The sequence below is a fragment of the Microchirus variegatus genome (genome assembly GCF_963457635.1).
Source record: "Microchirus variegatus genome assembly, chromosome: 16".
NCBI classification, from domain to species: Eukaryota; Metazoa; Chordata; class Actinopteri; order Pleuronectiformes; family Soleidae; genus Microchirus; species Microchirus variegatus.
The window spans coordinates 6051187-6069472 of NC_139817.1; the positions used below are offsets into that span (position 1 = coordinate 6051187).

General features: G+C 42.0%; 2 protein-coding genes across 4 annotated transcripts; one reads left to right on the plus strand and one right to left on the minus strand.

Annotated features, from left to right (window-relative positions):
- Window positions 1-534: 534 nt before the first annotated feature.
- On the minus strand, window positions 535-7551 carry dcun1d2a (DCN1, defective in cullin neddylation 1, domain containing 2a). 2 transcript variants are annotated; one of them, XM_083903092.1, is made up of 7 exons: window positions 7501-7551; window positions 5087-5303; window positions 4082-4250; window positions 3726-3856; window positions 3540-3622; window positions 2099-2195; window positions 535-2007 (listed from the first exon to the last, which is right to left on the minus strand). In XM_083903092.1, exons 1-7 carry the CDS (start codon window positions 7501-7503, stop codon window positions 1928-1930), a joined length of 780 nt encoding a protein of 259 aa, XP_083759218.1. In that variant the 5' UTR covers window positions 7504-7551; the 3' UTR covers window positions 535-1927. The 2 variants fall into 2 exon arrangements, with proteins under 2 accessions (XP_083759218.1, XP_083759217.1); XM_083903091.1 differs by lacking the exon at window positions 7501-7551 and having other exon boundaries at window positions 5087-5538.
- Window positions 7552-9242: 1691 nt separating this feature from the next.
- tfdp1a (transcription factor Dp-1, a) lies at window positions 9243-17855 on the plus strand. Of its 2 annotated transcripts, none has more exons than XM_083902093.1 (12): window positions 9243-9329; window positions 12173-12258; window positions 12412-12478; window positions 12644-12765; window positions 13328-13449; window positions 13550-13715; window positions 13806-13952; window positions 14041-14109; window positions 14540-14691; window positions 15956-16122; window positions 16783-16861; window positions 16964-17855. In XM_083902093.1, the coding sequence occupies exons 2-12, from the start codon at window positions 12247-12249 to the stop codon at window positions 17100-17102; spliced, it is 1242 nt and encodes a 413-aa protein (XP_083758219.1). In that variant the 5' UTR covers window positions 9243-9329; window positions 12173-12246; the 3' UTR covers window positions 17103-17855. The 2 variants fall into 2 exon arrangements, with proteins under 2 accessions (XP_083758219.1, XP_083758218.1); XM_083902092.1 differs by lacking the exon at window positions 9243-9329 and adding an exon at window positions 10754-10798.
- Window positions 17856-18286: the final 431 nt, after the last annotated feature.

Sequence of the window (18286 nt, forward strand, 5' to 3'; positions counted from 1 at the left end):
TTACACACTGGTCCTTTAATGAATTAAAGTGGCACTATGCAATAAATCTTTAATCAAATAAACCTTTAGACATTGGTGCTGTGTATGTAAAACTCAAGCATGTCTTGAGTAAACCTGGTTTAATAGACCTATTTAACAGCATTTATTAAAGTTCCACTACGTAACACTAAAGACACTTGTAGATTCAGTTTCCCCCACTGAAAAATATCTTATTTTAAGATGTTTTACCCAAATTTTCCTGCATGTGATTGTGAAATAATTAAACTATATGCTAAAGCTATAGCAACAAATCTATCGGTAGCTTAAGCATTAATGTTATGTGATAAATGCATTGGCTCAATGAAGCTTAAAGGTCATTTTTGCCTGTTTTGCTATTGCAAATAAACTCCACCCAGTGGTGGTGGATGTGGTCAGGCTTTTTCCTGCTGCACCTCTAACACACACACAAAAAAAGAGAGAGACGGGACACACACATGCAAGCCTCTGTTTGCACCACTAGAGGTCAGCAAAAACACAATTCGTGTGTGTGTGGTCATGGAAAAACTCATGCTTTATTCATCTTCCTTAAATGAACAATATACTTACTACTTTACAAGATGTATCGACATTATATTTGTGTTTTCACTACCTTCAGTAACACTGAGCAGATGGGCTGGAACAGAAACATGAGTACTGGACAGACAGGTATTTCATTCTTTAAGGCTTACTTTTTGACGTTCCTGTCGCCCCCTGTAGGTGTCCTGGCTCCTTGCGCCCCGCCGTTACATACAGATATGTGCCATGCAAATTCTGGCGCCACCCCACCCACACACCACCGCCAGCGACGTCTTCACTTTACATTTGATTCGAACAGACTTGATTCAATAACAAAACACTTCTTTCTTCTTCTTTTTTTTTTTTAAATCTATTGAAATTAAAAACAAAATAAAGACGAATACTGCGGATGGGACTGATTAAGTTACGACAACAACTGCGATTGTTCCCGCCGCACAAACCACGATCCAAACCGTCATTTCGTTGTGAAACCGGCCCGTTGTGCGACGGTGTAGCAAAACATAATGTGTTCAACATGCTTTCAATGACAAGCTCATGACTCAGATCCACCAACGTTTAAACAGCATCATCATCATCATCATCAACACCGAGGCATCCCAGTAGAGATCTTTCCTGTACATAAATGAAATCCTCATTAAATTCAACATATTTATATTATTCTTCATATAGCTCTCTTTGTAAACTGTCTCCATAGATACAGTATGTACAGTCAAAACTGCAGCAGTTCTGTTGGTGCTGGTGTCGCGAGCACCATGTCCCCCCCCCCCCCCCACCCCACCCGTTTTGTTGTTGTTGTTGTTGTTTTGTTCTTTTTGCGAGTAAAACAGCGGGAACCTTTTGCGCAGCCGCTCGAGAGCTTCACACGTCACAACAAAGCCGACTAGAAAGAATCCTACAACACGCCCCCCACTTCCTCCCGTCCTGTCCTGTCCGTTCAGAGCGCACACAGGTGGTGGACGTCCTCTCGGCGTCCCCTTCCTCCTCTCACAGGAGCTGAGGCCCGAACGGGGGATGCTCCTTCCCGGAGCCGAGCCGAGCAGAGGGAAACCCACGTCCGTCCATGTCCGTACGCCGGCCTCAGTCCCGCGAGGACAAAAAACAAAAAAAGAAAATGAAAGAAAACCATGTGGCCAGTTGTTTTTGTCACAGTTTTTTGCTCAGCTCCCTGATGATCGCGGTGTCCCCCGACAGTTTCAAGTGCTTCCGTTTTCTCTCCGAAGTCTACGATTTTTCACCTTTTATTATTATTTTTTTTTTGTTTGTTTTCTTTGTGTACAAGTCTTTAAAAAAAAAACTATGAAGTCACTGTAAAAGAAACAAGGTTCTGGCTTCTTTTTTTTTTTTTTTCTTCCAGAGTCAGGATTCTTTCGATTTAGAGAGTCTTGCGTTTTGATCCTGTTACAATCGGTCGAGCGAATTCCACAAAATCATCTATAAGAACCGGCCACGCTCCTGAAAGACAAACAAACAAGCACGGCATCAGCGTCACGGGCACGGGCAACAGGAAGTTTACCGTGATCTGCCTTTGTGATGTCACACTCACCTTCCTCGTCATAATTTGACATGTCGTCTGCGATCATGTTCCCAAAGTCCAACAATAGGTTCCACGTGTCTTTGGGGATGGATCGTTTATGATGTTCCTGTAATGGATAGAAGATAGAAGACTTAGTTGGTTTCTTACACACATTTTATCTTTCTCTTCACGTCGCATAATTAAAGTTGTCTGGAGAAAATCCGCCAATTTGACCGACTGGCTTGTGTCCATCTTTACCAGGCCTTTCCTGCCTCGGGGAAATGGAACTCAACGTGACACCAAAGTCACAGCGGAGAAAACTACAGTTCCTTTGAAGCAACTGCGACATCGACAGGTAAATACACTACCGCTCACCTATAAAATTTTTGTGTGTTTTCCATTAAAAGTCAGACTTTTATTCATCAAAAGAGTTGCAAAATGAATAGAAAACATAGTCAAGACATTGACAAGATTAGAAATAACATAATATATGGAAAATGACATAATTGCACAAGGGTTTCCTTATCATCCAATAGCCTTCTAACGCGATTAGCAAACACAATGTACCATTAGAACACTGGAAATGGGCCTCTATACACCTATGTACATATTTACATATTCCATTAAAAACCAGACGTTTGCATCTAGAATAGTTATTTACCACATTAATGACGTATAGTGTGTATTTCTTATTCATTTAATGTTAGATTCATTGAAAAAAAAAAGTGCTTTTCTCCTTAAAAAATAAGGACATTTAGTGCCGCGAACAGTAGTGTATGTTATATATAGGAGTGTGTGAAAGTTACATAGTGAGAAAACTTAAAAAACTTATAAACCATAGAGATTGAGGTTATTTTGGCTGGCCCAAACGTTCTGTTACCCCTTAAAAGAGCTGACAATATTAATCCATTACTATAGTCAACTATTTTGATAATGGATTAATCCGTTTGAAGCTTTTTTCATGATTAAAACAAGATTTCTGATTGTTTTAGCTTCTTAAATATGAATATTTTCTTTGTTTCTTTGCTCCATATAACAAAAAAAGTAATTAAAACTGAATCATTTTGGTTTGTGGACAAAACAAGACATTCGAGAACCGTCATTTCCAGGTTTGACAAACACTGATCAATGTTTTTGAACGTTTTAGAGATTAATCGAGGAAAATAATCGACAGATTCATCGATTACAAAAATAATCGTTAGTTGCAGCTCGAGTTGAGACACAAACCATGTGCCGTGTTCAGGTTTGTGTGGGCGTGGCTTTCCCGAGAGCACCAAAAGGGGAGGGGACAGGTGTTGACGGTTGACGCTTTTCAAAATACAGCCTTGTTGTTTTTTTCCTGAATAATAGACGGAACATTTGAGACTCAAAACTGGTTTTCTTGAAGTGAAATTCCCTGATATTGGATTCATGAGCTGAGATTACTGTGATGACTTAGTGAATGCAGCTAAAAGCAGAAAAACTGACTCACCAAAAGGAATCTATTCCAAAGATCAAGGAACTTAAATCGTCCTGAGAGAACCAGGTTCCAGTAGGCTACGGCCATGTCCAAGTCTGCACACACACACACACACACAAAACAAAACACAACTCCTGTTTCATTCTAGAACAACACCTGAGTGGAGGAGGCTGATGCTGCTGTCGTCACTCCGCTTACCTAAACCCTTCTGTCCGGGATTTTTGGCAAAATTAAACGTGAACTGGTAGAAGTCCTTGAACTTGCCAGTGTCTTTTAGCTCCTGCTCTAACCTTGGCAAAAGAGCTTTGAGTTTCTCTGGGCTGTCACACCTGGAAAACAAACACAAAAACAGGTTCAAAATGATCACACATGGAGGCGACTCCGTCTCGACACACAAAACTCCTGAGCGATTCCACGAAGACACCGAATACCCCGAGCTGTGGTAGACCGAGTCTATATATAGACGGCCGTCCCTGCCTAGAGCGACATGAGGAGACACGAGCGCGCCGAGATACTTCAGACGGCGTCCGTGTTTTTAATCGACACTCACTCACCCCAGCTCCGTCATGCCGTCCATAAACTCCTTCTTCGTGAACTCGCACTGCGTGGCGGCGCGGAACTTCCACGCGACGACCAGCACCGAGATGCTGGCCGGGTCCAGAGAGAGGTCGTCGCAGAACTGCTGGATCCCGTCGATACCGATCTTGTTTTCATCCTGTGGATCTGTCGGGGGAAAGAAGATGCATCGATGACTTGTTTCACTGGTTTAGATCGGCGTATCCCATAAACCAAAATGATTATTTCTTTGTATAATGGAGCGAAGAAACCAAATGTAGTATTAACGTGATGCTTTTATTCTGGTAAATGTTTTTAAGAGTTCACCCAGACTCAGATTGGAGCTGATTGTTGGACTCAGGTCGTGTTAGGTCAAGGTTTTTTAGTGAAAAAGTGACTAAAGTACAAGTTTTTGATAGTTTACTAGTTTAGGAAAGCACACTGAACGCACCACACGTAAACCACAAGATAATGCAAATATTTATCAGCAGTTATAGTTCAACAAGCGTTTATAAAGACAAAATGATTTGTCGTTAATGGTGAGACTGAGATCGATGATTTGTCGCAACCATAAATACAGGCTAGCAACAAACCTGAGTGACATTTCAGAGACATTTTCATCTTCAGCTTACTAACAGGTTTGGCAAACTCAAGTCAACAATTTACAACAACACCAGCCGGTGTTTGTACAGAATATAAACGTTAATGCTCGACGTTCAAACCACCTGTACAGAAACAAACACAGCACTGGGTCAGCTAACTGACTCAGTATTAGCGGATACTTTAAAATGCAAAAGATTGACCCTATTCTACAAGATAAATAGAACAGGGCTGCAAACTCAACCTTGAGATCGTGATGTTCTTCAAAGTCTTGTTTTGTCCACAAACTACAATGACTCAGTTTTAATGATTTCTTTGTCATATGGAGCAAAGAAACCAGAAAATATTGACATTTAAGCAGCTGAAAAATCAAAGAAAACCTTCAAAAAGTACAGGAAACTCACCTTTATAGCGGTTGTAGAGCTGCTCCAGCTTTTTCCGGTCGACTGAGGTTTTCATAGAGTCCTTACAGTAAAGGTCCGGGTTCTGAAAGTAGTTGTCGGTGGCGACTTCTAGTTTCCAGTCATTCTGTGTGAGGCAGTACACGGCCGTCTTCTCCCCGGCCTGAGTGAAGGACATGAACTGCCGTACCTTGTCCCTCTGCGAAGACTTCAGCTTATGCTGCAAAAGCACAGGACAGGGGCTGTCAGAGACCGGCGCGATCAGACCGGGCAGCGCCGACAACAGCGCACAGACACAGAGCGACACGCACACATAAACACACAGCGACACAAAGGCATCTGCAAGCATTCAGGCAACAGTGGGAGACACTTTTTTAGTCTGCCACAGCGACGAGCACACGGCACAGGAGGTGAGCCAAAGACGCTGCCCTGTCCCAAAGTGAAGTCACTGGCTGAATGGGGGGGCTGTTGTGGATTCTTAAAGCACATGTTGTACCCCTCAGGGCCCCTCAGATAACTACATTCATAGATGTAACATGAGTAGGGAAAGGGGGGGGGGAGGCATCACCAGGACCCAGAGGTGCAACAAGTCTGGAGTGTAGCACAAACACCCTGTCAGGAATACTGAGGGGAATATTCTTATTTTAACAAATCATTCACTATAATACCACGAAGACTTAGCCGTCTGGAAATGTGCACTTTATAGAACACACACACACATATATATATAAAAAGATTTTAAGAAGTCACTGAGTCACTGTACATGAGTGTCAGTGTTGGCCAAGTCAATTTCAGGAGACTGTGTCATGAAATTGTAACCCGGCTATTAAAGAGCGGTTATAAACAAGAGTCGGTGTCGTACTTTAAATCTCCAGATTATATCTGATTACCACTCCATCAATGTTATGAGTGACTTATTTATGGATTACTCAGACAGACGAAACAATCAGTTGACGAGTTTATCTCTCTCTATTAATCTTTTTCTAGCGGTTCATTAACACGAGACGACATCTGAGTTTGTCACTTAAAGTCATGGGGGGAAACATGACTTGCATACAGACAAAAACAAACTAATCAATTATTGAAAAGATGAATTGCCTGATTAATGTCGGATGAAAATGATTGCTTGTTGCACCCCTGAATAATTAATCCGAAACAACTTTGGAATGAAACATTTATAAGTTAAGAAACACTTTAGGTCGGGCTTGGAAAAAATGTATTAATAATTATTATTATTATCAGTGTGTCATTTTCATAAATAGCAAAAAAAACAAAACAAAGACAAAGTTTGTCCACTTGGGCTCCTGTAGAAATGTGGCTGCCCAAGATAATAGCCTCTATAAAGCAAGACACATTAAAAAAACACTTTTTATCAGGTTATAAAGACCTAAATATATTATTTTAAGTGATTATACACTCACACAACTATAAGTTTGGGTAGTGTGTTTAATTTATGCCAATAATCCATCTAGATATTACACCATGGCCCTTTAAATCACAAGTCTTTATGGCCAATTAATGCAATAATGTCAGACAATTAAAAACTACTTTTTGAAGTAAACTGAAGTTGACGTAAACTATTTATTGTGGGTTTAAACTTCAGTGTGGACAGAAAACAACAAACGTTATTATTATTATTTTCTAAATGATAATGCACCATGTCTCATAATGCGTTAATTATATATAGTATATATACACTATATATATATATACTATATATATCCTGAAATCAGTGACTGAAGTGTTACCCACGAGCAGCTGAACAGGTGTGCCTAATAAAGTGGCCGCTGAGTGTAAAGCACTTGCACTTCAATGAAGAGCAGCATTTCCTGAAACCCGAGACTTTCCCCCCCTCGAGCTGCTAATGACTTCTCCAACTGATACCGATTCAAATCATCGACACGGGGATCAATAAGAATTCAAACGCCCGGCGCTGACTCCTCCAGCTCGGATTAATGTGTCAACAAAGCAGGTACAACGTCAGGGTTAGCATAGTGGCACACAGTGTATATACCACCGGCTAGTAACTTCTGCTGGCTAACATTAGCCGTGTTAGCCGGGGCTGTGTGTCACTGACACCAACAATGGAGGTACAATAATAAAAACACTGGACTACACTGTCACTGCGGTTGAGCTCAAGCCCGAAACCCACTCGAAGCGGCCCGCGCGTGTCCACGCACTGACCCGCTCACAGCCCCAAGTTACCAGACTGCCAAAAAAGGGGACGTGTAGCTTCAAGCTAGCTGCTCTCAAAATATCAACTGACCTTCCCTGTTTAACAGCAGCGAGCACAACTAACTGAGCGCTGTCAAAACAAAACACCGCTGCTCCTTTCACCGCACGACACGAGCGGTGAAGGCTACACTGCGTGGCGGTAAAGCTAATGTCTGGGTTTCTGTTTATTTTGGGTTACCTACCATTTTTACACCCGCTGTTTGACCAGTTTGGTAGCCCGACTGTCGCTCATTTGCGCATGCGCGGAAGAAGAAGAAGACGCTATTAAAGCAGGGGTATTCAATTTACATTCAGAGGGCAGCATTGCACCTCTTGTGAGAATAAAAGAGTGTTTGAATTGTATGGAAGATCTTAAGGATGACATTTGGAAATCTTTTTTGGAGCAATATAGAAAAAAAAAAAATCTGAAATCTGAGATTAAAGTCAGAATGTTGAGATTAAAGTCAGAATTCTGACAGGCAAAGTCCACACAGAGAAGCCCTGAGTCAAACTTCTGCTTCTGCTTCACAGTGAGGAGCTTTTGACCTGCTTTTGTTTCTTATGTTTTCGAGTGTCACTCATTTTCACTGAGGGCCACATCAGCATAATGGTTACCCTCAAAGGGCCAGAATAAATGTAACTAAATGTAACCAAATATAATGTAAAATAAAGGTAACTCCTCCGTAACATATCGCTAAATAACTTTCTGTATTTCTTACTTATTCAAGTTCACTCGTCGCATGACGCATATACAATGATACACTGTGATTGCCGCCACTTTGCGGGTAACACAATCACCATGCATTGTGGGAAATGTAGTTTATGGTCAATGCACGCCTTAAAGCAGCATAGACCTATTTTAACACAGATTTTTAAGACCAATTAATCACTCGCGGGCCACATAAAACGACGTGGCGGGCCACATCTGGCCCCCGGGCCTTGAGTTTGCCACGTGATCTAGACGATTAACTTCTCAGGAGTGTTAAAAACTGCACAGTTTGGAGTACAGATGGCAACCTCAGAAAGTTAATTTCCCATAGACTTCCATTCATTCACACCTCTTTTTCGAGTGGAGTTGCCCCCTGGTGGCTATTCAGGGGAATCAAGACCAGTAAAGTGCCGATATGCGATAATAGATTTTGAAGCCATATTGTGTCAATAATAACATAAATACCTAACCTTTTATACACGATCTGTCAGATCCAGTTACAAGATGGGACCATGCAGTGTTCAGTCCGGCAGGATAACACGTGTGTGTGTGTGTGTATGGGGTGTGAAAGAGTGTGTGGTTTCTTGCTCAGCTGTGTTTTTTTTATCGTGTTTTTTTTTTTTTTATCTCCCATGAAAACGACTCCACCCTTGAGTAAGTTTGAATGGCTCACACAGCTGATAGAGTATCTGTAGGCACCAGCCTTTCGTTTTTCTGGTTTGATTACAGTGGGGGGAATGCCACGTAATCGCTCTCACATCAGCATGTACAGGAAATAATTATTACATTGCTGCTGCTGCAGCTGAGGGAAAACTATTGCCATTCATACCAACTCATTCACAGACTGTGTCACAGGATAAACCCCCACCTCCTATAGGTGAAGAAAAATATTAAATGAGTGCATTGGAAAGCAAATACATGATATAATACGAATTTAACTTCTACCAAAGTCATATTATGGTGAGATTCCTTCTACAAGTCTATCTCTGCCCCGCTGTTAGTTCTCAAAAAGGCTGGTGACCCCTGATTCTGAGGTAACTGGGAAAAAAGGTGAAAAATCACCTTCGCCCTCCTGCACAGCAGGTGGCGGTGTAACACATCCAGGAGACGGTTGGTGCACCTCCAGTTCCCGGGAGATGCAGGAAGTGGGCAGGAACTGCATTGACTGCTCTGCCGACGTCACGTCGATGTTGCCCAATCAGACGGCTCCAAAGTGAGGCACCGCCAAGATCAGATTGTGAGACGCGCTGCTGTAGCGAGGCTAACGGGGAGCGGACCGAAAAGGGCTAAACACACAGTGACGCTAACTTGCGAAGTGCACCGGTAAGTCAAGCCTCTCGATGCGTTCGCTGCCAAGCTCGGCCCGAAACACAGTTCACCGACTGATGCACACGTTTTAGTCATCACTTTGGTCCACTTGTGGTTGAAATAAGCCGCGTAGTAACGCGGAGCTAGCCGCGGCGAAAGCCCGGCTAACTGTGGTGTTGTCGATGACAGCTGTGGGGTTAGCTCCGCCGCCTAGCTACGAGGCTAGCGAAGCCACAGCGGGCTAACAAAGCGCAGGTGTTCGGGGCTTTTCTAACAGCAATGGCTTGTTTTTGTCGTCGCAAAACTATAATTAACGCATTACTTAGCAGTTTAATGTAGCAGTGTACATAGCCGTTTAACTTTCATGCGTCATTTGACAATTTGCCAATTTGTCTGTACGTAGTGAAAACTAATGCAACCATTAGCGGGGCATTTAGTTGACTGTGTCGATAGTCGATCGATTATGCTTGTTCTGTTTACTTTCATATTGTTGAAACATGAAAACGCTCGTACATGAGTTAACTTCACTAACGTTAATAACTCCGTAGTCACACACACGTTGGTATTGTTTTCATGTTGAACTTACAGGATGGTTTATTCGGTAGTAAAATGTTGAATGGTAAATTACTTTGTGTGTTTAGTAAATACATCCACGTTGACTCAAGACGACGAAGCCACTGTTGTATCTACTGAGTTCTTAGCAAGTATTTGACAGTAAAACGTCTACCAAGACTGTCAACAAAACACCAATTCATTAAAATAAACAAGTAACCTAATTACCAGCAACAGGCTTTTATGACAAAGTGTGAATGACATTAGCTGTGAGGTGTTTTTAAAAAGACGTGTAGAGAAACGTATTTTATTGGTCCAAAAAGTGTGTATATAAAACATGTCAAAAATATAAAATACTAATATAGTACAACAGTTAGTTACACTAAGCATAAGAGTTAAATATTGAACACATGGATAAACATCAAAGCTATACAGAGAATATGGAATAAAATATTGTGATCCAACATCAACAAAAATATGCACTTAGTGCATGTGAAAAGTCATGAAGGTGCATGTTTTTGGAAGCTCCAATAACAGTGTTTTCTGTCACACAGATCAAACGTGTTGCAAAGTTAACATCACTCAGTCGGAATAAAGAAGATGTCGTTTCTCTTTTTTAACCCCATTCATTATTCTGCCTGTCTTCAATTGAAAACGACCCATTTTTCATCGACCTCCTGCCAGTGTATAATCCCTCACTTACTGACCGCAGTAAACGGCAAAATACACAGACTTGTAGCGACAATACGCGCAACTTGCCAGGTGCTCGTCACAAATGGGGCATTTTATCCCTTGATACGAGTGTAGAAATGTTAAAAAAGTACTTCGACAATACTTAGTTTGTTTCCTGTTTGGAAGGGATTTAGACCTCCTCTTCCTCCGATCTCAAATGCCAACAACAACAGCCGTCGAAGAAACAGGAGAGTGCACTCGTAAGTGCACACAAACCCACCATTTCAACTTTATCCTGTCGCACACTGTCCCTAAATGTTAACATTGTGCACAATTTGTGCGGGATTTGTAGCACGGTACCAAGGGATGCTCATTTTTTGACGGGAAACCTCCTCAAAGCGTGCACAAGCTAGCCAGCTAGCTTGCGCCCGTAAGCTGGATGTAACGCTAACTGTTAGCTCGTTGCACTCAACAAAAGACTGTCCAGTGCTAACGTGGTACCACATGAATGCATGCAGCCGTCACGTCTGTAACCGTGTTGTGCGTGTGTTTAAATGCCATTAATGTGTTTTTGCGGTCGGTGGGATGAAGTTGGCGCGCGTGTGCGCCCTGTAGTAGAAGTTTTTGACGATGCTTGTGTGGAGGACGTGCTCGGTACCTGGAGTAGGCCTCCTGCACACTTAGCCTGGTAAAAGTTGTGACCATCGAGGGTTTGGTTTGATGTGTTTTTCTGCGCACACCGCGCATTCAGGAACACACCCTGAAAGATTCTCACGGCTGAGCTCGTTCTCAGAAATGTGGAAATTTCCTTCAATTTCGCATTGTAAAACTCAAGCGAACGTCAGTGATGTAGCTCCAACACACATACACACACAATGTGCTTGGCACCAAGCACTTCAAATGGGCCTCACTTCAGAAACGAGTTTAATTGCTTTGTAAACACGCAAAAAGTAAATCTTTTTCAAATTAGGGCTGCAGAGTATTGGGAAAACATGCAGAATGCAATAATCTCATTGAAAAGCAGTATACTGACTATTTGGGCAGATTTTAAAATTCAGTATCAACCAGTGTGTAACATGTAGGATGGTTTATTTACAGAAATTTAATTTACTACACATGTATGTTTGTAAAAGTGTATTATTGCTTCAGCACAAAAACTGTTTGTTTTATGTCACTGTGGAGTAATGGCACTTTTGCAATATAAAGTTCTACTGTAGCACCACTCTGCTCTTCTTGACCCGGTTTGGTTATCAGTAACATCGTTTTCCATTTCTTCATTGAATGGATGTTTCTGGATTTTAAAGTGCTCTAAAGTTTGTGATTGTGAGGTTTGATTCCGACGTCGGGCTTATGATCCTAACGGATTGATCACAGTTTATTGTCGGCTCAGATCGCAAGGACCAATGCTTTTATGGTGGCTGCCATCTTGCACTGCCATGCATCTACAGTGGCCCAAATGGACAAACTAGCCATAGCATGTGTTGCACACTTTGAAGCAGAAGCTTTCTTTCTAGACAATCAAACAAAAACAGCGTTGCCCACATAAACCTGATTTTACATGTTGAAAACCAGAAAGTATGATGTCAAACTGTTGTTTTTTGGAGGATAATAGTTTTCTGCCTTTCTCTCTTCAGGGGTTTGAAGAGTCAAAAAAGAGGAAGATATTTTTTTTTTACCTGAATCTCAACTTCTCCGGTCCTTTGGGATCATGGCAAAAGATGTAAGTACTTGTCTTCATTTCCAAACATTTGTGTTTTTATGTCATTTTGATGGTGTTTTTGATACTTTGCTATTACTCAAGCTGGTCATCTGCTATAACTTTGTTTTACTGCTGCTTGTTTTGAAGTAGTATTTAACTTCTTGACCTTTGTAGGTTGGTCTGATTGAAACAAATGGAGAGTTGAAGGTTTTCATCGATCAGAATCTGAGCCCCAGCAAAGGTACAAAGTAGTTACTGCCTCTATTGTAGGAGTAGTTTCTTGCCATATCAAACAGTGCAGTCTGATTAGTCCCACTATGGTGTGCTTGTAGTTGGACAACAGGGGGCAATGGAGGTTCAATCAAGGGCTCGACTCATTACTGGTGTCCTCATGTTTTTTTTCTAGGCGTCCTATCTTTGGTTACTGTCCAGCCCACAGCTGTACCTTTGGCCAAACAACTACTGCCCAAAACCCTTGGGCCATCGAACGTGAACATTGCTGCACACATGCAACATCTGCCACACATGGTGAGTTGATGCTCCACAAAACCACATTTGTGTTGGGAGTTTTGAACCTTAAGGTCAGCTTAGTAAATTGTCAGTCACCCGCAGGTGCGTTTTGTTTGTGTAGATGTGCACGCTGGGTTTTCTCTGCAGTCTTACTGTTGTGTAAGCCCCTCCATTATCATTGTGAGGTGACCGAGCTGAGGTAGGGTGGAGGCAGTTGATCCTAAGCTTATCAACTCTACAGTCAGCAGGATTACACCCATCATCTCATTATACTGCATACTGTATATATGGAAGATATACAGAACGGGAATCAGCTTAGATAACAACCTTTAGTGAAGGAATAGATCACACAACTCTGAGATACTTCAAGCAATGTCCTCAGTTGATCAGCAGCCACGGCTATGATTGATAATAAAGATGTCTGAAATAATACTTTAGTGAATTCTTCTATCAGGAAAAGTAATGGATACTTATGTCCCACCTTATAATGCATCAATACGTGAATATACAGTTTTTTGGGCATTCATTTAATTTATAATGCTAATATGAAAAGTTACAACTCTCCTCGTGTTCTTTCCAGGTGATTGGAACACCCCAGAGGCCCACAGTATCAAATACAATTTTGGTAAGCAGTCCGCACACGCCAAGTTCCCAGTTCCTCACTCAGAGTCAACCATCGGACGCCTCCCCTTGGTCATCAGGGTAAGTTCTCAAAAGTTCCAAACTCTGTGGTGGTTAGGGGACGTGTAATTAACACGTTTTGTACCAAAGTAATCATTGGTTTAATCCGTTCCGCCTGCAGAAAACGTGGAAAGAAAGGGGACAAGAATGGAAAGGGCCTGAGGCATTTCTCTATGAAAGTATGCGAGAAGGTGCAGAAGAAGGGAGTAACCACTTACAATGAGGTGGCAGACGAACTGGTGGCAGAATTCAGCTCTGCAGACAACCACATGTCGCCCAATGACTCGGTGAGCAAATCTGGATCTTATACACATTTTTTTTTAAAAAAGGGTCCTGTGTAATGATCAAAGTTTAAAGTTGTGATTTTCCCCTTGTAGCACGTGTACGACCAGAAGAACATTCGGCGGCGTGTGTACGACGCTCTCAACGTGCTCATGGCCATGAACATTATCTCGAAAGAGAAAAAAGAAATCAAGTGGATTGGCCTGCCCACCAACTCGGCACAGGAGTGCCAAAATCTAGAGGTAAAATCTCAGTTAAGATTAACATTTATATATGGGCTTGTTTTTAGGTTGTTTTCCCCTCTTTTCACCTGTCACTTTTTCCTTTTAGGTGGAAAGACAAAGGCGGCTCGAGAGAATTAAGCAGAAACAATCACAACTTCAGGAGCTCATACTGCAGGTGAGGAAGTAACATCAGTTATTTACCTTTTCCTCATGGCAGCTATGAATGTGTCAGTAAAGCTACTTTAAAGCCAATTTTCTTTTATTGTAGTGTTGGCAGAAAAACAACAAACAAATGCAAAACAAACTCTTTTTTTATTGATTATTTTTTAAAATTATATTAATTTTTCCTATCCCACAAAACCTGTGTATAATAAATGGAACATGGTGCGGCAAAACACTGTTCGAGGGGGGGACCCTTTTCACTGCGGCACCACCCAAACACATTAGCTGAACTGTGACAGTAGGTGTTGTGGAATAAATTGACAGGTTGGACTTTGAAGGTTCCAAAATTGAAATGGGACACATTTTCGGACACATTTTCACCAAAAAGAGATTTAGTTACATAGAATTCTAATATTGTCTTTCTTTGCTCTTCTCGTTCACAGCAAATAGCTTTTAAGAACCTGGTTCAGAGGAACAGACAAGCGGAGCAGCAGGCAAACAGATCCCCACCTCCCAACTCCATCATCCACCTTCCCTTTATTATCGTCAACACCAGCAAGAAAACTGTCATCGACTGCAGCATCTCCAATGACAAGTATGTGGTTTTATTTTCAAGGCTTTTTTTTTTTTTTAAAGTTTACCCTCCTGGAGGAAAAGAGTCAGCAGCATGTGGTGCAGCAGCGGTGCAACGTCAGCGTCTGCTTCTCCTTTTAGAAGCAAATGCAACATCCTCATGATTTATGTCACAGGAAATTATTTATCTGTGTCCCTTCAGATTAGCCCATAACGTTTTTAACAACTGTTCTACTAAATACTACTACTTTATAAACCTCAGAAGAAGTTAGTAACACAAAACAACGATTTGAGAGTTTAAATCACACACATGGGTCATACGAGCTGAATTTCTCCAACCTTTGAGTTAATATTTCTGTGTATATGCTCAAAAAACATGCATAAATTAGCTTTAAATGAATCTTCTCTTGGGAGTGATTCATATATCATGTGTTGTGTGTATTTATGGCTTTAAATAAGTTGCTAAATTATGCATAACCGTGTTCTTGTCACGCTTTATGTTTGGGTCACGGTAGTTTGCTAGCTTTAAAAAGTGGGAAAATCAACTTTGCATTAACTTGAGAATTGTTATGGAAAAACCCTAAACTCCCCCTAGTGTCAGAGCAGGTGTCAATGCAGGCAAATTTAACCCAAACTTTGTCCCTTTTATGAAAAGAGGAGAAAAAAAAGTGTTAAGAGAGGGAATTGTGTGAGTAGAGGTTAGGTCATTTTGCTGTTTTCAGCGCTTGGTTTTGTCAGCGATCGTTACCAATAATCATTAGCAAAGAAGCACAGAAAACACGTCCTTCACAGCTTTCTCAATTCCAGCTGTTGCTAAATGCCGCTGTCGCTGCTCAAACATCAATCGGTACAGTGTTATCTGCTGTCACTAACTTGTTGACAGGCTGGGATCAAACGTGTGTTTGGGTTTGTGTTTAATTTCTTAGAGAGAGAAGACTTGTCACTCCACTTTATCTTCAAACTGTCATCTGTTATGTGGGAGTTTCACAATCCCATTGTTGTCTCCTAAGAGTTTTATTGGACACTGGTTGTTTTTTGCAAACACAGCAGTCCATGTTTAGACTCGCAGCGGGGCTCGATAAGAACAGGAAAACAAGACTGGTTAGACCATTAAAGTCGATTACACTTTACCTGTGAGTGCAATGCCTGAAGCTCACTACATGTCAGGAATCGTGTGTGTGTGTGTGTAGGGTTTTTTATATAATTCTCAGCTCCCTGAACCCCCTTAAATAAATGTTTTGAAATCTGTAAAATGTTGTTTATTTCTGTTTTTTCCTCATCCACAGGTTTGAATATTTGTTCAATTTCGACAACATGTTTGAGATCCACGACGACATCGAGGTGTTGAAGCGCATGGGCATGGCCTGCGGCCTGGAGGTGGGCAAGTGTTCTCCGGAGGATCTGAAGGTCGCACGGAATCTGGTGCCCAAAGCTCTGGAGCCCTATGTTATAGGTCAGTGCCATTTGGACTCTTCTTCAGAAGAATAGAATATGGAACATCTTTCATTCTCACTGAAACGCTGTCCTTGCTCTAAGTTTGTGATGTGGTTAGATGGAATTTAATGATCGATTGACTCAAATGATCAGAATCAGAGTCCACAACTGACAAATGCTGTGGTTAACAAATGCTGAGCCAGATCTTGTTGAAAACATTGTTTTCCCCTTTTAGAAGATATTTGGATATTCCCTGTGCACACAGACACACACCCTATAAAAACAAGATCCCTGATGTTTCAGCTTCTTAAGAGTGAATATTTTCTGGTTTCTTTGCTGACAATGAAGTCATTTTTCGAGGTTTGGGAAACACCGGGTCAGGCACTGTGAAACCTCTTCTGACACTTTACTTGGTTGGCTTCTTTGGTGAAAATCTCAAACTGTTGCTTCACACTTTTCAGATCCTCTTGTCCACTCGGGACTTATGATGTTTTGGCTTGTCAATTTTCACAGCAAAACTTTAGGCCACAAAGTTAATCCCAGATTTGAGAACAACACAACATAACATCACTTATTTGACCTGATGGGTTTAAAGTGGACGTGAGGGTAAAAACTGCAGGATGGAAATTTGATGTATCTTGGATCATCATCAAAGCATTTGTGTCTCTGTGTTTTTCAGAGATGGCAAAGGGTCCCATCAGCAACGTCTACATCACTGGAGGATCCTCGGCGAACGGAGCGCGTTACCCAGCGAGCAGGTGAGCCAGCCTTACCAGTCACTGCACAAACAAAACCCCTCCCAGTCTAAACTGTCTCGTTGTCTAACTCCTCCTCCTCCTCCTTCTCCTCCTCCTCCTCAGTGACGGCTGCACTGACGGTACGATGGCCTCCAGCTCCAACGACTCCCACTACAGCGGCTCCCGCGTGGAGACTCCCGTGTCGTACATGGGCGACGACGACGACGAGGATGAATACGACGAGAACGACGACGAAGACTAAGAGGCGCCGGGGGTCTGCGTCCTCGCCCGCTCCGACAAGCACAGTCCTAAAACAAAAAAAAAACAAAAACAAAAAAAATCCTCCTCCTCCCTGTGTGTGCTTCTTCTTCTTCAGCCCCTCCCTCCCTGTTTCCCCCCCCCCATGCCTGTATTTCTGTCTGGCTTTCTCAGGGGTGTACATGAAAATTGAACAGCGGTGTGTGTTTATGGCACCCATCTTTTTCCTTGGCCCTGAATCACGTGCACCTGCACTACAGCTCTGAGGGGAAGGAGGGGGCTGTGGTCTGTGGCCCTGTCTGCCACCACCATACTGAAGTTTGTCTCAATAAGACATCCCACTATAAACAACAAAAACCACCCTCTGTAAAACCTACTGCTGTTGGAGAATGTATGATGTTGTTTGAATAGTTATTTCCTATTATTATTATTATTATTATTTCTGCAGTTGCGTAAAGCAGACGTGATGATGTTCAAAGTTTCCCGTGATGGCCTGCGTCGCCGTGGTTTCCATGGTTTCCAGTCGCAGGATGGGGCTCCATCAGATGTGTTGATACGTCTTTGTTTTTCCCCTTTTCCGGGCAATAATTTGAGATGGTTTCTTCTCTTCCCGTCCCGTCCCTCCTCCTCCTCCCCCCTCTCCATGTTTTTGTTGGACTGGCTTCCTTCTGTTCTGTAGGCAGCTGCTTTTTTCCGATCTCGTTTGCTAGTTTTTGTTTATTTTGTTTGTTTTGTATTGGAGATGAGGAATTCTCCATCACCACCACCACCGCCCCCCCCCCCCCCCCCCCCCCCCCCCGTTAACGCCTTGGTTAGTGTTTACAAAAATAACGGCACCAGCAAGGTCAAGGACTTTCATAACCCAGGCTCCTGATAGGTAAATAAGCTTTGTTTGTAATTACATATATGAATCCTATGACGATTGTAGCTTATAGTATCCTTTTAGAGGCCAGTGGTAAAGATAAAACAACTATTGATGTAACAAAAAAATGTGTGGTTGTGTAGGTCTTGATGATGATGTGCTCCCTTCAAAGATCTCTTTTCAAACTGAGCAACACATGATGTACTGACTCTTCCAAATACCTTTTTCTGTAATCTAATATAAGTTTGCAAATTAAATATAGATTGTTTTAATAAGTTTGCATCTATATTTCAGTCGGGTTTGAACACGAGCCTGGAAATATCACA